The sequence below is a fragment of the Pseudopipra pipra genome, chromosome 9 (genome assembly GCF_036250125.1).
Source record: "Pseudopipra pipra isolate bDixPip1 chromosome 9, bDixPip1.hap1, whole genome shotgun sequence".
NCBI classification, from domain to species: domain Eukaryota; kingdom Metazoa; phylum Chordata; class Aves; order Passeriformes; family Pipridae; genus Pseudopipra; species Pseudopipra pipra.
This window is the reverse complement of record NC_087557.1, coordinates 6,731,082-6,746,998: the sequence shown is the minus strand read 5'-3', so window position 1 is coordinate 6,746,998 and position 15,917 is coordinate 6,731,082. Positions and strand designations below refer to the sequence as shown.

Here is a 15,917-nt window from a genome sequence, read left to right as displayed (position 1 = left end):
GTAATTTGTGATGAATGCTACAGCTTTGCTGTGATAAATTTCCCTTGGTGAGGCAGGCAGGAGGTGTTACATATCTTAGTAAACAGAATAAGCAGTTCTCTTCCACTGTTACCAGAATTGAACCATGGATTATTGTGCTTCCTCCTTTCACCCTGCTGGGTTGCAAGCTTTATCCTGGGGTTATATTTCTTCTCATTGTATCCTGATTATGAGTGTTATTTTACCTCAAATGATGGTGAAGAGCATAAGACCTTGGCCCCTGGGCTGCAGGTGTGCTGTGCAGAGCGTGCCTGTCCTCCTGTGCTGCCTGTAACCCTCTCACTGTTTCAGGTATGACAAGTACTGCGCAGATCACTACGCAGATGGGCGCTGTGACCAGGGCTGTAACAGCGAGGAGTGCGGCTGGGATGGGCTGGACTGTGCTGGTGACAAAGCTGAGAAGCTGGCAGAGGGCACCCTGATCATCGTGGTCTTGATGCCCCCCGACGAGCTGCTGGGTGACGTTCGCAGCTTCCTGCGCACTTTGGGAACGCTTCTGCACACCAATCTGAGAATCAAGCTGGACTCCCAGGGAAACCCCATGGTATTCCCGTACTACGGGGAGAAATCGGCAGCTCGGAGTCGTCGATCGCTTGTGGTCGTTCGCAAGCACAGAGAACTAGAGCAAGAGGTCATTGGGTGAGTGGATGCCTTTGTGTTCCTCTGGCCTTGTTGTGCTGGTAACTTTTGCTTGTAGGTGTGTGGGACGTTCTAGCCTTTCTAGGTCTCTGCTTTGTTTTTTAAATGGGGAAATGCAAAGTCGTCGCAACTGCCCAACTGAGTGTTGGGGTAGAAAGATTAACATAAAAGGCTGCAGTTTAACCCAGTGCTTTGGGAAAAGTTTCTGTTGTTGATTTCTGTGCTCTCTTATTGTGTCTCTGCAGCACCAAGGTGTTCCTGGAGATTGACAACCGCCAGTGTGCAGAGGATTCGGAGCAATGCTTTCACAACACAGAAGCTGCTGCAGCTCTCTTAGCTGCTCAGGCCATCAAGGGCATGTTGCCCTATCCTTTTGTGTCTGTCCAAAGTGAGTAACTGCAGAGGGAAAATCGCTTACGGAGGAAGGCAGTCATCAGCCTTGGGCTTGCAAAATACTTGCTCAGATTATTGATCATCATAGTAGTGTGTCTTGCTGTTCAACATGGTTTCTGGGAGCTAACATGTTCATCCCCAGTTACAGGAATATGTATGTGCCATGTGCTCTGAGAGGACATCTGGTTAGTAAGGCAGGGCATATAATTTGGAGCCTAGTCATTTCAACAGCTGTAGAAACAGTAATCTCTCTTGTGCTGCAGCAGTGTGCCATGCACTGCAGTGGTGATCTCTGCACTAAAAACCATTCATGTGCTCCAAGCCATGAATTCAATGGAAAAGGTGCCATTAGAGTCTAGTCTACCAGATGTTTTCTCCTCTGGCAGTATGTAATCCCTTTGATTTCTGCTCCCCTCTCCCTTGGTCTGAGGCTTGGCTGCAACGTCTTACTAGATGGGTATTATCACTATTCCTAGGTGGGTCATGCTCATGTCTCTGATATCTTCATGTAGATCAACCCTCTCTATGCTGAGTGAGGGTGGCTGTCAGCAGACAGCAGGACTCTTGAGGAAGGAGCAAGATCTTCCGTTTAGCAGTCATATCCTCTAAAAAATATTTTGAGAAACCAGACCAAGGGAAGCCAAAAAGAAATTATATTCTCTTACAACAATTGCAGCAGAGCCTAAACTCCATATAGAGACAATATGCTCTCTGGGGAAGATTGTGAGTGAGAAAAGGAAGTCTGTAAATTGAAGATCGTTGTCTCCACTTTGTTAATCTCACTTGTATTTTAACTGGAACTTTTAGGTGAACCATTGTCACCACCGAAGACCCAGTTGCTTTACCTGCTTGCTGTGGCAGCTTTGATCATCCTCTTAATCCTTCTGCTGGGTGTGATGATGGCAAAGCGTAAGCGCAAACATGGTTCTCTGTGGCTCCCAGAGGGGTTTATCCTGCGCAGGGATCCCAGTAATCACAAACGCAGAGAGCCGGTTGGGGAAGATGCTGTTGGACTCAAGTAAGTTTGCATTTAGGCCACTGACATTCTGTCTGTGAGTGTGTTAGAGGATTTTCAGAACGTGGTGTGTGAATCTTTCATCAAAGGCACTTAACCCCATAGAGAAAGCTTCCTTTTAAGCTAGAACTTTTTAGGCCATTTCTCTAAATTTTAATACATCTGTTTTGGACAGAAGAACTTTAATGTATAAAATGCCAGTAAGGAATCTGATCTCCTGGTTATATTTGGTTTTCTGACACTCTGTTTAGTTCAGTGGGTGCGTACTGTTTGCCTAATTTCCTCCTGGAATAGGTGAGACATTTTTAGGTTGATAGGTGACAACAAATCTTTAATATATCTAGCTCAATGCAATAAAGACATGACTCAAAAATAATGGAAAGTTTCAAAAGAAGAGTGCCATTTATGCAGTTTTGGCTTTTCATTGAATTAACCAAGTTTGCAGTTCTAAATGCATTTATCGCCACTGTTGGCTGCCTGAGATTTCTAATTTCTTGTTCCCTCTGTTTGCAAACTACCAAACTTGCAAGCACCCCCCTTGGTCTCTGCAGGGTAGTGTAAGTAGCAGTAGTAGCACCTGCTCAGCCTGCAAAGTGATATGTTCTCCTTGTTTGTTAGAAATCTGTCAGTCCAGATACCAGAGGGTAACCTGGCTAATTCTGGAACAACTGAACACTGGGCAGGTGATGGTGGACCACAGCCAAAGAGAGCAAAGGTAAGGAGAGCTCCAAGACTTGAATATCACCTGAAACTGCTAGTGAGAAACATCTGCATTAACTTCCTGAGTATGCCCCTTGCCCAAAACTCGCCTTTGCTTAGGAATTTGTGATACATAACTAATGGTATATGAGGGGCAAATCCCCAGGTTAACACTCCCACCACAGGCCAGTGGAGAAAGGAGGTACCTTCTGTTCCAGTGTCGTCTCCCTGCCCAGGCTCTGCTGCAGCAAAAAGGACAAGGAGGTTCATGTAATGTCTTGCCTGATAATGTATGGTGGGAGTGTGAGAGCTGAGAATGCCAAACAGAGATAAATGGACACCTTCACTGGCCTAAAACAAAAACCCTGAAACAAAAAAACAAACAGAAACCGAAACACGACCAAAAAAATCCCCCACAAAACCCAGGAAACGCCATAAAAAATAAGAAAACACCAAGAACTTTCAGCATCTTTGGCCACTTGATGGGTGTTTTGAAAGCAACTGCTTATTTCCCGTGCTCAGGCTGAGGACCAAGCCTTGCTCCCGGAAGGGGATGAGCAGATAGACCAGCGCCAGTGGACACAGCAGCACCTGGAGGCAGCAGATGTCTGCGGGAGCACCTCACTCGCCCTGACACCGCCCCAAGCAGATCAAGAAGTGGATGTTCTGGATGTCAATGTCAGAGGGCCAGGTCAGTACTCTGAGTGTCCCTGTGTTCTGCCAGCCAGCCACCGATCTCCCTCCCCTGTGTCCAGTGGCTGGGACTGCTGATGTTAAAAATTAAATGGGGTATCCAGGAACACCAGGAGAAATTGGTATGGTGCTCAAGGAAAGCTCAGTGTACACTCCGGAAAAGAAAGCTGATCATGGTCTGTAGCACATGGAATCTCATGTAAGCAGGGGAAGAAGAGTTCACTTAGCAAACACCTGTAGGAACTACAGCTATTAGATCTCCTTTATAACAGTGTGTGCCTAAATTGTATTGTCAGAATGCCATTACGGCAGAAATTTGGAATGCACAATTGTGCTGAAAATTTCCCCCAGCTTCTCCAGCTGGATCACTGCAGAGATTTATGCCAGACTTTTCTAAGCAGGTTTTATACCTGGGGTGTCTTTTATCTGTTGTGGAAGCAAGGATGGCCTTTTCCTGAACAAGATGACTCTTGGCAGAAAGTATACCTTGATTAGCAGTGTGTGAGGCATCTGTCCTGGAACAGAGCAGCAGTGCAGCAAGATTGTTTATGATTTTTTTTTATTATTTGCTGATTTATATCCTCAGCTTAGGATGATCAACTGATTGAATTCATAACAGAACTGTGAACTTGGAAGGAGACTTTTTTACCATGAACACAGGCTTGCTCTCTTTCAGTCCCAAATCACTAGATGCACTGAGAACAATGCTGCTTTTTATGAGTGTAGCACTAAGGCTATATAAGCTGGTAAGGGACTGGGTGGGTCATTTGGTAATAACTGACCCCTGAGTTCTGAGAGGAGACAGTTGACCAAGAAGTTTATGCTGGTCGGAAGAGCTGCAACCATGGCCCTTGTTAATATGTAGAGAGGTGATTCTGATGATACTGCTGCAATTCCTTTTAATTGAGTTTTGTGGGAATATTTCCATGCAATTTAAGGATGACTGAACCCATTCTCTCAGTTCCCTTCTATTGTCTTTTCTGCTGCAAAGGGAAGGAGGGATTTTTGTGTAACAAGTGTGAGAACATAAACCATCAGTTTCTGCCAAATTTAAGCTTTTCTTTATTTCCCTATTGAAACTTCTAGTTGTGTGGCAGGGTAAAAGCTTTCCAAGTGCAGGCAATAATGTTCTTAAGACTTCACACTGCTTATTTTCACGTTCACCCAAAGCTTTGTCCAGCAACAGCAATGAAATAATACTGACCTGTAGTTGTTTTCCCGCCATTCAGATGCAACTGTGAAGCTTGCAGCAAGCTGCTCTGAGCTGTCTCCCTCTTTGGCCTCACAAGCAAGCAGCTGTCAGGGGCAGAAATAATTTAAAAAGTCTGAGAAGTGTTGAATTAATGGGTTAGTAAGGAGGGGTAGGATTCCTCACAGTTAATATAGCTCTTTATCTGTCTTGGCCACCTTCATCTTTGCAGGCAGAGGGAATAAATGGACCCTTCTGAGAGGCAGTTTCCCTCTGTCCCAAGAAGTCTCTGGAGGACTGGGTGGCTCACACCCCAATAATGCTTCACTGCCCCTAATTACAAAGTGTGTTGAGGCTGATTCGGGTGCAGGTGTCTGGGCTGGAGCCATCTGAAGCTGAGTGAGTTAGATCCTGGCCACAAGTGCAGGTGGAAGGTAGAACAGTAGAAATCTTTCTAGAGAGAGGAGATGCAAGTCAAAACGCCTTGGGGTAGCAAGGGTTTGTTCCTTCTCTTAACTCAGCACCTTCTGCAGTCTCTCGGGTTTAGGGGGACCCAAGAGATCCAGCATCCAACAGAAGTATTGCCTAGACATTTTGTCCATGGGTTCCTTACATCCCAGCTTTCAGTACATTGTGCCTATATGAGACCTTCAGGTGGACCTGTCTGGTGAACTCCTGACTTTTACCATCTTGCTCCAAGTTTTACATGTACTCAGGGGTCTGTCTTACTGAAAGACAGCAACCAGAAGAGTTTTTATAAAATGCTGCTGCTGCCTTTGTCTCCCCATGCTGTTCTTTCTCTGTGTCCCCCAGAGCAGGGAGGACATTCTTTTCACTGGAGTTGTTGTGTGTAACCAGGGTAATGCAATTATAGGCATAACTGATAACACCACCTGTAATTAAAATTGATGAACTGTCCCTATTATTATGCCCCTCTTTTTTCGGTTACTAAAACTTCAGTGGTTCAGACTGGAATTTTCCATGCTGGGTGTCTGCCTCCAGCTGGATGCTTTTGCGTTTTTTTCCAGCTCTTTCAGAGAACAAGCTGGAAGGAGGAAAAAAGACATTGTGTCCACAGCTTTTTTTTTTTTCTAGTAGTCCATCAAGCACTAAATTGTGACAGCGTAGCTGGATGTGCTTTTGCTAAGCCTCGTAAAACTATCCATGTGTGGCCAACTTGCAAAGCTCTGAAAAGAGCTGCACGTACCTGAGAAACTTTGTGGAGGGTGGCAACTAATTAATCCAGGGATTTAGTGTGTGCTGTAGCTGTGTCCCTGTAGAGCATGATTGTCCAGGACAGCTGCAGTGAGTGAGCAAGACAGACCTATCCTGCGAGGGGTTTTCCCCAGAGCTGTGGTGCAGGAGGAAAGGAAAGCTCCTTTCTGTGCTCTGTCTCTCTGCTCTTTGTGTTGTGGCAGTACGGAGGAGACCACAGCCTGACTGGAATACTGAGAAGGATTCATTTGGGACAAGGGAGCAGAGCCAGCAGTGGGAGGGAGAAGCACAAAAGGAGCTATAGGCTTAGAGAACAGGCGAGAGGGTCCATAGACAGGACTGGATCTTGGAACTGAACCCAGGCCCATACGTCAGCACTCTGCTGCTATCTGAATCCTGAGGAAGGAGCTGGGTGGAAGGCTGTGTGTTCTGTGGTGGTGAGCCACTAGGAGGAGCATGAATGCTGCTGGAGGCCACAGCCTGGCCTCTGCCCTGCCCCACGCTTGTACATTTCCAGAAAGTTTTGGAACTGTCCTAAAGTAGAGAGTCAAGAAATCTCAGTGATCAGAAGTGGGGAAATGGGAGCAGGGCATTCAGCTCTGTATATTACCTTCTATAGGAGGTCATCACCTTGTTTATGTGCACAGAATCCTAATTCTGCCACATGGCTTTGTGCAGTGCAGATAGTGCACTGTAGATTGAGAGCTGTGCAGGCAGGGAAGCTGTTGTCTGTCCCCTGCTTGCCCATGGAATAAATCAGGTGGTTGCTGAAAGATTGTCTTGTATTTCTGCTAGTGAGCCACACTGGAGAAGCAAAATTTGTGTTCCCCTTTGCAGAGCTCCAGAGGGGCACTTAGTACAGAGTGGTTCACTCCTGCTGCCATCTCAGGCCCTTTTACTTTCCAGGTGCCTCTGATGTGTGTGGAGTACAGCTGTAACAGCAGTAAGAAAGCATCAGTGTCTACAGTTGAAATCTTTAGGTTTAGGTGGCAAGTATCACGCAGTGTTCAAAGGTTGCTGAAACTGAAGCAGCTGGCATTTTTATGGGTTGCTGAAAATATGTGGAGATGTTTTAAATCTCAATTACACTGCATCAGGGAGGATATTAACAAGTGAAAAACCATCAGCATGAGCTAGTATTCCCGGACCACCCTTTCTGATCAGCAGAGAGAGGTTTGTCCGAGGGGAGCTAAGTTAAATTAGAGGTTTGGAGGAGCCTTTCTCCTTCCAGTGACGATTCAGGGATCTTGGTTGGATGAGTGCTAATGTAGCCTTTGTGGACATGCCATCACTGTGAGCCCATCAGTGGAGACTTGTGGAGAGCAAAACCAGTATCTTCCAAAGTGCTCAGACTGTGTGAGAGCTCCAGGGATTTGTATCTGCGGGCTGGATCTGTAGTATTGGAATGGATCCCATTCCACGATCCTTCCTATGTGGTGTACTTCTGGGAGAGTATGGAGTGTACTTGATCAGTTTGTTTAGGGCTCTGGACGTGGAAGTTATTAAAAGCAAGATGAGGTTGGTGCAGGCAGTCATCCTGGGGCATTTGTTAGGTTTGAGTGCTTGACTGTCACAACTTCAGAGTCCTTCTCATGATGACCTGGGTGTGTAATAGATATGAAGGCTTTTGTCTGCATTTCACTTCAGGTTAATATCTCAAAAACATCACCAATGATTGGTGGCTAGTTGTTCAATAATTTTTCTGTCAATTATTTCTTTTCCCCAGGTGTGTGATTAGAACGTCCATGTGAATAGTTATATCTAGTTGTCTGATGACTTTGATTTTTATAACCCTTGCTTCTCTCTCAGAATTTAGCTAGCCTTTACATTTTGTGGAAGTTTTCCACTTTAGCAGCAAAGCTTTTTTTGGTTTAGAATGATCTGACTTATTTAAGAAACACCTAAGTTCTTTAGATGCAGTAGGTATAAAAGTCCTTCTTGGAGGGAAAATAGCTCCCTAACTCTGCTGGGCTTTACGGTAAGAGAACAGGTCTGGGTTAAAACAGCTGGAGGGATTGTCTGTAGTGGTAGGTGCTCAAGGGGGGGGGGATTGTGAGAGGGTTTCCTTGCCTTTGCTATCACTGCCAAGTTACTAATCATCATCTTTCCTGTTGCAGATGGATGTACTCCACTTATGTTGGCATCTCTGCGGGCGGGTGGCTCCGATATCAGCGAGGATGACGAGGATGGAGAAGACTCCTCAGCAAATATAATAACGGACTTGATCTATCAGGGTGCCAACCTGCAGGCCCAGACAGACCGCACTGGGGAGATGGCCCTGCACTTGGCAGCCCGTTACTCGAGAGCAGACGCTGCAAAACGTTTGCTGGATGCTGGTGCCGATGCCAATGCACGGGACAACATGGGACGGACCCCCCTGCATGCAGCTGTGGCTGCTGATGCCCAGGGTGTCTTCCAGGTACAGCAGTTGAAGAACCCTGTGCTCTGTATTTGTGTGAACCTGCCCAAGCTGGGCTCTGTTCGCTCACAGCCCTGCTCTCGTGCCTTCCACAGTGTGATGGCCAGGCAAAACTGTTTTACATCCACTTTTCTCGGGTATTCATAGCTTGAAGAACCCAGCATGCATGAATCATCTCACATGTATTTATTTGGTCTGTTTGCCTCTGTCACCTATTTTCTGGGTCCTTGCATTTCAGTGCTCAGGCTGCTTTGTGGTTTCTCTTGAGATTCTGCCAAAATCCTCAGTCTTGGTCTGTAGTGGTATTGAAAAAAAAAAATCTGTCTTCCCCTGTTGTCCAGATCCTGATCCGTAACAGAGTGACAGACTTGGATGCTCGGATGAATGATGGAACGACCCCATTAATTCTGGCTGCACGTCTGGCTGTGGAAGGAATGGTGGCCGAGCTCATTAATTGCCAGGCTGATGTGAACGCCGTAGATGACCACGGTAACATGAACACCACATACTGGGCTGGGCAAATATTTGTCATTGTGTGAGCAGAGAGGGGTGAGCTTCTGCTCTCCCAGAGTGTGGGCTGCTCAGGAATTCTGTAGCTGAATCACACAGTGGGCTCTTCTGCAAAGTCCCCTTGGCAGTAACTGACTGCAGGCTGCTGCACAGTTCCTTGGTTAGACAGTCCTGAAAGAGAAGCAGAAGAAATATGGGGTTGGATATGCTGGGATTTTCTGGAGATATGATTCTGTGGATAGGTTATTTAAAAAACAAAAATAAAAAATGCCCAGACCAAGTGCTGAAAGTCCCATTGCATCCTGTGCCATCGGGGCACGTCACAGCATGGTGATTTCCAAAGTGATTTTTCCATTCTTCAGGACATGTTCACATGCTGCAGGCTGCACTGCAGTTGCTTCCTTCCCTCAGTGTAATCTGTACCTCTTGGCTTTTGTCTGTACTTCACTTCAAGTGAAAATGTCACCAATAATCAGTGGCTAGTTGCTCAGTAATCTATCTGTCAATTGTTTCTTTTCCCCAGGTAGGTGATTAGAGCATCTGCTCTAGAAAATAGCAAAATAGCTCCTTGGTTTGTTACTGAAGTTGTTGGGTTTCCCTGCAGGTAAATCTGCTCTTCACTGGGCTGCCGCTGTCAACAATGTGGAAGCAACATTAGTACTGCTGAAAAACGGAGCCAACAGAGACATGCAGGATAACAAGGTACAGTGTGGGAGTGCTCAGCATGCCTGTGCTTCCTAACTTAAAGCACCTTTTCGCTGTTGGTAATGAAGTAAGTTCAGATTTTCTAAACTGAGTGCTCAGTGCAGGTCTTCCAAACCCAGACTGTGACTGGAACTCTCCCCAAGTGCTGGATGCCTTACAGGATTTCTGATACAGGCGAGCAGTTCTCTTTCTTGTTTGGCCACGTCCTGGCCATCAATGCTGTCCTGCTTTACTTGCAGGGAAGGAATGCAATACAGAATCAATGGTGTGTGAGAGCACCAGGTGGAGTGCTGCTGGTGTCAAACAGCTGGATTCCAGTTAGCAGAGAGAAAGATCTGGCAGTGCAGCAGCAGTCATGTCCTGTCATATTTCCAGGGAATCTCAGTGCAGGGTGGATATGGGAGAGGAGCCCCTCTGTTTGAGAGATAGTCTGCACTGTGCAGATGTTCTGTAGCTTTACTGTTAGTTTTTGCTGTGTCTTAGTCCTTAATTTATTTCCTCTGCCTAAGGTTTCTTTTTTGGATTATTATACATCGCTCAGTGGATTTCAGAGCTACCAACAAACAAGCTGCAGTTCCTTACTGGGCTGTTTTAGTCCTTTGTACCTTTCCCTCATAGGGGAGAGTGGGAGAAAGGCACAGGTGTTTTCATGGTTCCTCCAAGGACCCATGGCAGAATAGTGCCCTTCCTGGTGGGATATTTCAACCTGTGCTCCACTGCTGTGTATGAAATGATTTCCTGTAATCTGCCTTTTTAAGTGGGTACCTCTTAGAATGAGTGGTTCTTGGTGACAGTTAATGTGACACTGCATTAAACAGCATTTAAATGGTTTAATGGTTGCCACACCGTAAGGGATTGTGAGCTGTAACTCAGTCCCCCCACAGTGAAGCCTCTAAAAATTTACTCTCTGTGTTTTCAGGAAGAGACTCCACTCTTCCTTGCTGCTCGGGAAGGCAGTTTCGAAGCAGCAAAAATCTTGCTGGACCATTTTGCCAATCGAGACATCACAGACCACATGGATCGCCTGCCCCGGGACGTGGCCCAGGATCGGATGCACCATGACATAGTGCAGCTTCTCAACGAGTACAATGTGGCACACAGCCCTGCGGGGCACCCCGGGGCCATGCTGAACTCTGCCCTCTCCCCGGTCATCTGTGGCCCCAACAGGTCCTTCCTCAATCTGAAACACGCGTCATTAAGCAAGAAGTCACGAAAACTGAATGCCAAAGGCATCATGCCCACAAACCTCACCAAAGATGCAAAGAGGAGAAGGAAGAAGTCCCTCAGCGAGGGCAAGGGGCAGTTTTCGGAGAGCTCAGTGACCCTGTCACCAGTCGATTCCCTGGAATCGCCCCATGCTTTTGCATCCGAACCAACATCGTCTCCTGTGATGCCATCGCCGGGGGTGTTGCACTCGTCGCCCAGCTCGCTGCTGACCGCCCCGTCGGTGCAGGCCGCGCACACCATGTCCTTCTCCAACCTCCACGAGATGCAGCCCTTAGGACGCGGATCCAGCACGGTACTCCCATCTGTCAGCCAGCTGCTTTCACAGCACAGAACCACCCCTCCGAACAGCGGGCTTGGCAGGCTCCGGCCAGGCAATGTTTCCACCGAGTGGATGAACCGCATGGAGGTGAACGAGTCCCAGTACAACGAGATGTTTGGCATGGTGCCGCAGGTGATGCATTCCCACCCCAGTGTTTCTCAGCAGAGCGGCTTGGTTCAAGCAGACACAAAGCACCTGGGAGTGTCCAGGGAGTCTTTGCCCCCCATCATGACTTTCCAGCTGGTTCCCAAGGGCGGCATAAACCAGCAAGCACTGCCACAGCAGGCCCAGTCAAACTGCGCTCAGAACATGGCTGGTCCTCTTAGCTCCATGTATCAGATCCCGGATCTAGCCCAGCTGCCCAGCGCCTCGTTCTCCATGGCTGCCATCCCTCAGCAGGACGGGCAGGTGGCTCAGACGGTCCTCCCGGCCTACCACCAGTTCCAGAGCTCGATGGGGAAGTACCCCACACCTCCCTCACAGCACAGCTGCTACTCCTCGGCCACAGAACGGACTCCTAGCCACAACCGGCACTTACAAGGCGAACACCCATACCTGACTCCATCGCCCGAATCTCCAGACCAGTGGTCAAGCTCTTCCCCACACTCTGCCTCTGACTGGTCTGATGTGGCAACCAGTCCCGGTAACAACCAGCGCGGGCCGGCGGCCGCTCACATGACAGAGCAGCAGCGGAACAACATGCAGGTGTACGCCTGAGGGCTGGCCAAGGTGAAGCCCAATTAAAGTGGACTCCAGAACTCATGAAGGTCTTCCAGGATGGAAATGAAGAACCATTTTAGTATCCAAGAGTCTTAATGAGCCCAGGATGTTCTTTTGTTGGAGGGACTGCGGTCGCTGTAGGCTTGTATGCTTTCATGCTAAACAGAGAACTGTAGAAGCTGGTGATGGAGAAGACCAGCTGGGTCACTTATAACCAACTCCCACGCACCTTGGACGTGACTGCTGTCTGCACTGGATTCTCCAGTCTGCTTTTAATATGTGTTCCACCGTTTCTTTGGGGAGACAGCTCTTCAGCTTAATACATCTTGTGGTCTTTTCTCCAGAAATTTAGCCAAAACCAGCTTTGTATCCTTATTTTGTTACTCCTTCTGTTACCCACGTAACCTCTCTCTGAAGCACCTTCTACTAGTTCTCCTCAAGTTCAAGTCGCCTTGTCTTGACACAGCTCAGAGCTGCACCCACATTCCTAGACCCTTCCTTCCCTTGGCCACTCTTGCTCAGCAAGTGAGCCGGACTTCCCAAAACACCTGCAGGTCAAGTGACACCTTCTGTCACACAGCTTCACCCTTTCCTTTTCAAGAGTCTTTGTCTTATACAGACCCACTAACACCCCTTAGCGTTCTCACTGCCTGCCCCCCCAGGTATTATGAGATTATATATACATATAGTCTTTTAGGTTGTTTGTTTTGTTATTTCCCCTCCCGAAAACGCTGGTCTGACCTGGTCTTCCCGCTGCAGTGGCCTGTAGGCACATCTCTCCAGTGCTGTGTGTCTTCCCTGGGGACATGCCTGACCATTTTTAACACACTACCTTCCCCGTGCCCCCATCCTGCCAGGTGTGCCCATGACTGCCTCCATGGACTCCCATGCCGGAAGAGATGCACTGCTACTGATACAGGCCTTTTGGGAAGCTCTTGGGATGAGCATGAGTGTTTCAAAAACTGGTAACATGAGCTCCCAGCGTTCTTGCACAGTACTCCCCTCCCCTCCATCCAAGGGTGGCTGTGTGTCCTGTCCTCCAAATACCATATGCTGCCTCTTTATGGGATTATCAGTAAGTGTCAAACATGTCATTACATGTTTGCAGTGTGTGTCTTCCTGCGTCAGGAATGACATCCAGCCCTTTGAAAAGCGTCCCTTTTGCTCCAGCCCTGGATCAGAGCTGCCTTGTCTTCCCCTCCCAACAAGGAGGCTGCAGCACTGATTCCCAAGCAGGCTTCCAGCAGCAGCAGTGGTGTGCCTGAAGCCAGGAGCTGGGCTTTTGCAGCAGACCAAATAGTTCAGAAACCATTGCCTCATGCAGTTTGGTTCACAGGTTTGGGGCTGTCCTCTGCTCTCAGCTTCAGCCTATGTTGAGATTTCCCAGCTGAGGTGCCCCACGTGCTCTGTGGGACAGTAGTACCATTCATACTGCAGCTCCCCCGACAGTTTTGGAGTAATGGAAGCCAGCTGTCGCTGACCTTAGACAAACAGCTGTTCTTTCTGCTTTGTCTGCAAGAGTAGCGCTTCCCTGAAGGGCTCCGAACCAGTCAGCAGCCGAAGTGAACATTTGTGGGGATGGTTTGCTCCTACCTCTTCAGGGGAACCCTGCAGACACGTGTTCCAAAGAGATCGGTGCTGTCGGCTGCTGCCAAAGGACTGAAGGCTGCTCCCCTCCGAGCAGGTCATCCAACACCTTACCATGTACAGTATTGTCTCCGATGTTTCTTTACATTCTAATCAAGAGTTAAAGTTGCCTTTTTTCTTTTCCAACTCGACTCAATGGTACATGAAGGCAGGGCCTCAGGAGGAGCTGGTTCCCAGGGCCATTGTTTTGGGCTGAAGTTTTTAATTCTGTCTGAAGTTACTGCTTTTTACAATGCACACAGTGTTCCCCGGCACGCTCGCTGCAGTGCACCCCGTGAAGTTTAGCTGCAGCCGACTCAGATCTCCAGGCAGGAGCCTGCAGCCTCCTGGGGGCCTGTCCAGGTACACATTTCACTGCAAATAATGAAGTGTTGCTACATCGATGCTAAAGAAACAAAGGGCTTTTCCTCCTTAGCCCCAAATAACCAAGTGCCTTTTTATATATGTGGCTATCTTTTACAAGACGAGTGCTTTCTGTGGAATGAAGTCGGTTCCGTGCCTGGCCTGTTAATATGATGGCCCTCTGCCTTTCTCTCTTTTTTTTTTTTAACTACTTGTAAAGATAATATCTCCTTAAGGTGGTATTTTATCTCGTAAGTTGTAGAGTAACCATTCGCACAGCAGCATTTTCCTATATTAATAATGGAAAATATTTGCTTATTTTTACATTTTTTATAAAAGTCTTTTATGAAAATAGTTTCTGCCAAATGTATAAGCAATTTTTATCCCCAGAATAAAAAGTACGTGCCCACTGTCTGTGTGCTGCTGCTTTCATTTGTCTTCCTGGCTACCTTACACAGCCACCAGATTATACATGAATCAACAGTGTTCAGTAGCTGTTCAGATTCTGGCAACGGGGGGTTCAATAGCATTTTCACAATCCATGTCAGGAGACAGCTTTTGGGAATCAGGAGTGCTCTCTATCTCAGCAGCACATGAACCCTGCCACTTAGAACCACCCAAGGGAACTGGAAGCAGCCTGGCTTGGATGTAGCCAACGGATTTGGAGTCTCTTGGTTGACTGAGAAGAGGGAAGCTAAGCAGCTGGGCATACTGGGAAAGACAGAGCTGGGATGGGACCTTTCTTGGATACTTTGCATAAGAGCTCTCACTTGCCTGTGAGTCTGGGAGGCAAAGAAGGGCTGGGGCGTTTGTGTGGCTTTTAGAAAGGTTGTGAGGAAGTGTGGGTCAGGTGGTGATTAGTGGGAGCTATGGATTCATTCGTTCCCTCTGGTCCTGCTTGCTTCCTTCCCTTGGCTGTTTGCTGTTCTTCTAGCAGGGAAGAGGACCCTCGTGGGTGGAGCTGAGGCTGCCTCCCTGGCTTTGTCTCAGCAGCTGATGCACAAAATCATAGAATCCTTATGGATTCTATGAAGGCTGGAAAAGCCCTCTAAGATCAAGTCCGACCATTAATCCAGCACCACCATGTTCACCACTAATCTGTGTCTCCAGGGGCCGCATAAAGATGTTTCTTGAATGCTTCCAAGAATGGTGAGTCCACCACTTCCTGGGCAACTTGATCCAATGCCTGACTGCCCTTTCATTGAAGAAATTTTCCCTAATATCCAATCTAAACCTCCCCTGGTGCAGCTTGAGGCCATTTACTCTCATCATAGCACTTTTTACCTGGGAGAAGAGACTGACCTCCACCTGGCTACAGCCTCCTTTTCTCCAGACTAGGAGCATGAAGATTTGTGATTCTCCAGCCTCTGAAACAGAGAATCATGACTCCTCTGTCCTGGTCTCAGACTTGAACAGTTTGACTTGGACAGTCAGACAACAAACTGTCAATAGGTGCTGTGCTGCATTTGGAGCACGGAGATGCCACTGAAGCCTTGGGCTCCACTAGTGCTCACCTGGCTGTTTTCCAACTCTTGCTGTGGCCTCGGATGGAGCTGGTAGCTAAATTACGATGCCTAGCAGGGGTAAAGCTGCTGGGGGCATTTTAAGGGTTTAATATTCAAACAGCGCAGCTCCTTTATCTTCTGGTAGAGCCAGCTTGGCAAGTCCAAACCTCCGGGAGGCATTCATCCATGTTCTCCCACAGCCTGCACATCTGTGCCAAAGTTTAGCAAGCTCTGCTGAGCCTCTGGCACAGCTGCATCGAGTTTACTGGTGCTCAGGCTGAGACTTGAAGCTGCAACTCCTTGGGAACAGCACATTCCTCTTCCCCAGCCCGGGATGGCCAGGGGCTTGTGGAAACTTGCTGTATTGCATCCAAACATGCCTCACTGGGCCAGCCAGGCACGGAGCTGGGGCATCACTTATCTAACCGAGAAGTAGAGGAGGAACCTCAGGCTCCTTTGGGGAACTTTTTCACAGTTTTTCATAAATCAAGGGTGGAGCCCTGTTTTCTATGGGGTTATTGTGTTTCTAGAGTTTCCCCATTAGTCAGGACAGCTATTCTCTGGAGGGTTGTTTCTTTCAGAACTGATAGCAGGCAGCAGCTGTGTTTGGACACAGGAAGGCTTTACACCTTTGATCCCAG

General features: G+C 47.8%; 1 protein-coding gene across 1 annotated transcript in view; it reads left to right on the top strand.

Moving 5' to 3' along the window:
• The window catches only part of NOTCH2 (notch receptor 2), an 85,188-nt gene extending 71,005 nt beyond the window's left edge, over positions 1 to 14,183 (top strand). Inside the window, exons 25-33 of the mRNA XM_064664371.1 lie at positions 331 to 678; positions 924 to 1,066; positions 1,879 to 2,089; positions 2,705 to 2,801; positions 3,308 to 3,476; positions 8,000 to 8,301; positions 8,643 to 8,790; positions 9,416 to 9,513; positions 10,436 to 14,183. Of these exons, the coding sequence (XP_064520441.1) occupies positions 331 to 678; positions 924 to 1,066; positions 1,879 to 2,089; positions 2,705 to 2,801; positions 3,308 to 3,476; positions 8,000 to 8,301; positions 8,643 to 8,790; positions 9,416 to 9,513; positions 10,436 to 11,779 (2,860 nt within the window). The 3' untranslated portion in view covers positions 11,780 to 14,183. The remainder of the gene's footprint in view (positions 1 to 330; positions 679 to 923; positions 1,067 to 1,878; positions 2,090 to 2,704; positions 2,802 to 3,307; positions 3,477 to 7,999; positions 8,302 to 8,642; positions 8,791 to 9,415; positions 9,514 to 10,435) is intronic.
• Positions 14,184 to 15,917: the final 1,734 nt, after the last annotated feature.